General features: G+C 44.8%; 1 protein-coding gene across 1 annotated transcript; it reads left to right on the plus strand.

The window, feature by feature from the left end:
- Positions 1-656: 656 nt before the first annotated feature.
- Positions 657-2,234, plus strand: LOC135429957 (calmodulin-lysine N-methyltransferase). Its single transcript, XM_064684461.1, has one exon. It carries the CDS (start codon positions 713-715, stop codon positions 2,036-2,038), a length of 1,326 nt encoding a protein of 441 aa, XP_064540531.1. The 5' UTR covers positions 657-712; the 3' UTR covers positions 2,039-2,234.

Raw genomic sequence — 2,234 nt, forward strand, 5'->3', positions numbered from 1 at the left:
TTATTTAAATGGTTTTTTTTTCAATCATGAAATATTATATTACTATATAATATTTATGAAATATTAATAAATATGCTTACATTAATTTATGTCTGTCAATATTGAAAAGATTTATTTAAAGAAGTCTAAAATTCAATTTCTGATTTATTTTTTGATTTTAGTAAATAAAACCCTGGACCTCGAGCCAGCTTATAATATAAAAAATATTTTAATAAAATATTATATTATATTTTATATATTATTCAACTAATGTACTCTAACTATTGTGCATCATTATCTATTATAATTATTATTTTGAATATATCTTCAACTCTTTCTACAAACTTCAGCTAGGTTATTCGAATTTCTGCCCCGTAAAATATTGTTTGTTTTCTTGTTGTTGTTGCATATTGACGCCCTAAAGATTAGCTGAAGATTTATTGTTTTTTGCCTTTGCTTCGTTTATGGGCAAACAATTTGCATTGCGAAACCCATTAAAAATTTATAATTGCAAAATAATGGGCCAAGTGAGTGAGGATTGTGGCAAGTCAAGAGGCAAAAGTTGTTGGCGGTTAATTTGAAAAGTTGCCACAGCTGCTGCCACGTAAATCCATAAATATATTTTTTATCTTTTGCTTTGTTTAAACGAAATTCTATAAATTTTCTTTTGCAGCATAAAGCATGAAGTAGCCGGGCGGAAAACTGTAAGCGAGTCGGAACGGAACCTGAGAAAATGTCAGCAAATTTAGTACAAAAGAAGTCAAACAAACTAACGAAACTGAACAGCAGCAATTTGGAGCAGGAGAAGCCAACGAGGGCAAACGAGGCAATTGCTGTTGTGGGCGTGGCAGGTGGAAAACATATTGCGAGCATATCGCAGATGCTGCAATACGATATCGATAATACGCTGAATGCGCTCAAAGAGCAACAGCGGAATGCGCTAATGGAACAGACAACCATCAGCAAGAACAACGACAGGAACAGGAACAGGAACAACTCGGACGAGGACAACAATTTGGAGATGCCCGCACAGAGCGCCAGCATAGCTGTCAGTCCCAGCCTCGAGCTGGAGGTGGAGAACATTGTGACGGGCAAATCGTGTTTGGGCGTTGCCAACGCCCCCTTTATGCCGCCCACGCCGCCTGCCACGCCCAATTTACAGAATACGGCACAGAAGCGTTGGCGCATTCTGGCCAAGGTCTTGCGCAAGGATTCCGAGGAAACTGTCAGCTCGTCCAGCGATGAATTTGGCGAGGAGCAAACCGCCTCCGTGCGCCGTTTCAAGAGCTTCGACCTGCTGCGCCAGGATAGCTTCGAGGATCATGTGAGCCTGAAGTGTCTGGGCAAGACGGAGAACTGGTACAAGTATCGGATGCAGCTGCACAACGACATCGAGTACTCGGTGAACATACATCATATGGACCGCCAGCTGACGGCCAGCGATCTGATGGGCTTCAATAATACGGGCAACATATGCGTCTGGCCGTCGGAGGAGGCGCTCACCGCGCTGGTGCTATCGGATTTGGCCGCATATCGCGGCAAGTGGATACTGGAGCTGGGCGGCGGCTTCACCTCGCTGGCGGGCCTGATGCTGGCCAAATATGCCAAGCCCTATGCGGTGCATCTGACCGACGGCAATGAGGTGAGCGTCGAGAATGTCCGCAAAACTGTTTGCCTCAACGAGCTGAGCTGCTACACCAAATGCTCCGTCCTCAAGTGGCAGGAGGCAGCGGTACGCGCCGCCGCCGAACAGTCCAAATTTGAGTTTATATTGTGTGCGGACTGTCTGTTCTTCGATGAGGCCAGATCGGCGCTGGTCGATACCATCTGGTATTATTTGGCGCCGCAGGGTGTGGCACTCATAATGGCGCCCCGTCGCGGTCGCACCCTGAATGTGTTCCGGGATGAGTGTGTGGCGCGTGGCTTTCGCGTTGACCTTGCCACACGCTACAACGAGACCATCTGGCAGCGTCATCTGCAGCTCAAGGCGGACTCGGCCCTCTACGACGAGGATCTTCACTATCCTCTGCTTTTGCGCCTCTGCAAGTCGCATAGCTAGAGAAGTGCGCGGGTTGCGGGTTGTCGAAGTAGGTTCAATTAAAGTTTAGTCAATGTTTTAGTTAATAGCAAGCAAATTCCAGTTTACACCTAAACAATTTTTAAATAAATGTTAAAAAATAAAAACACAAAAAAATACACCAAAAAGGCCAGACGAGCCCAAAAAAAATTGTTCCTCTCACAATGCAACAACAAAA

Source organism: Drosophila montana, unplaced genomic scaffold (genome assembly GCF_035044405.1).
Source record: "Drosophila montana isolate Dmon_TW-CO22-7 unplaced genomic scaffold, ASM3504440v1 contig_2747_1, whole genome shotgun sequence".
NCBI lineage: Eukaryota > Metazoa > Arthropoda > Insecta > Diptera > Drosophilidae > Drosophila > Drosophila montana.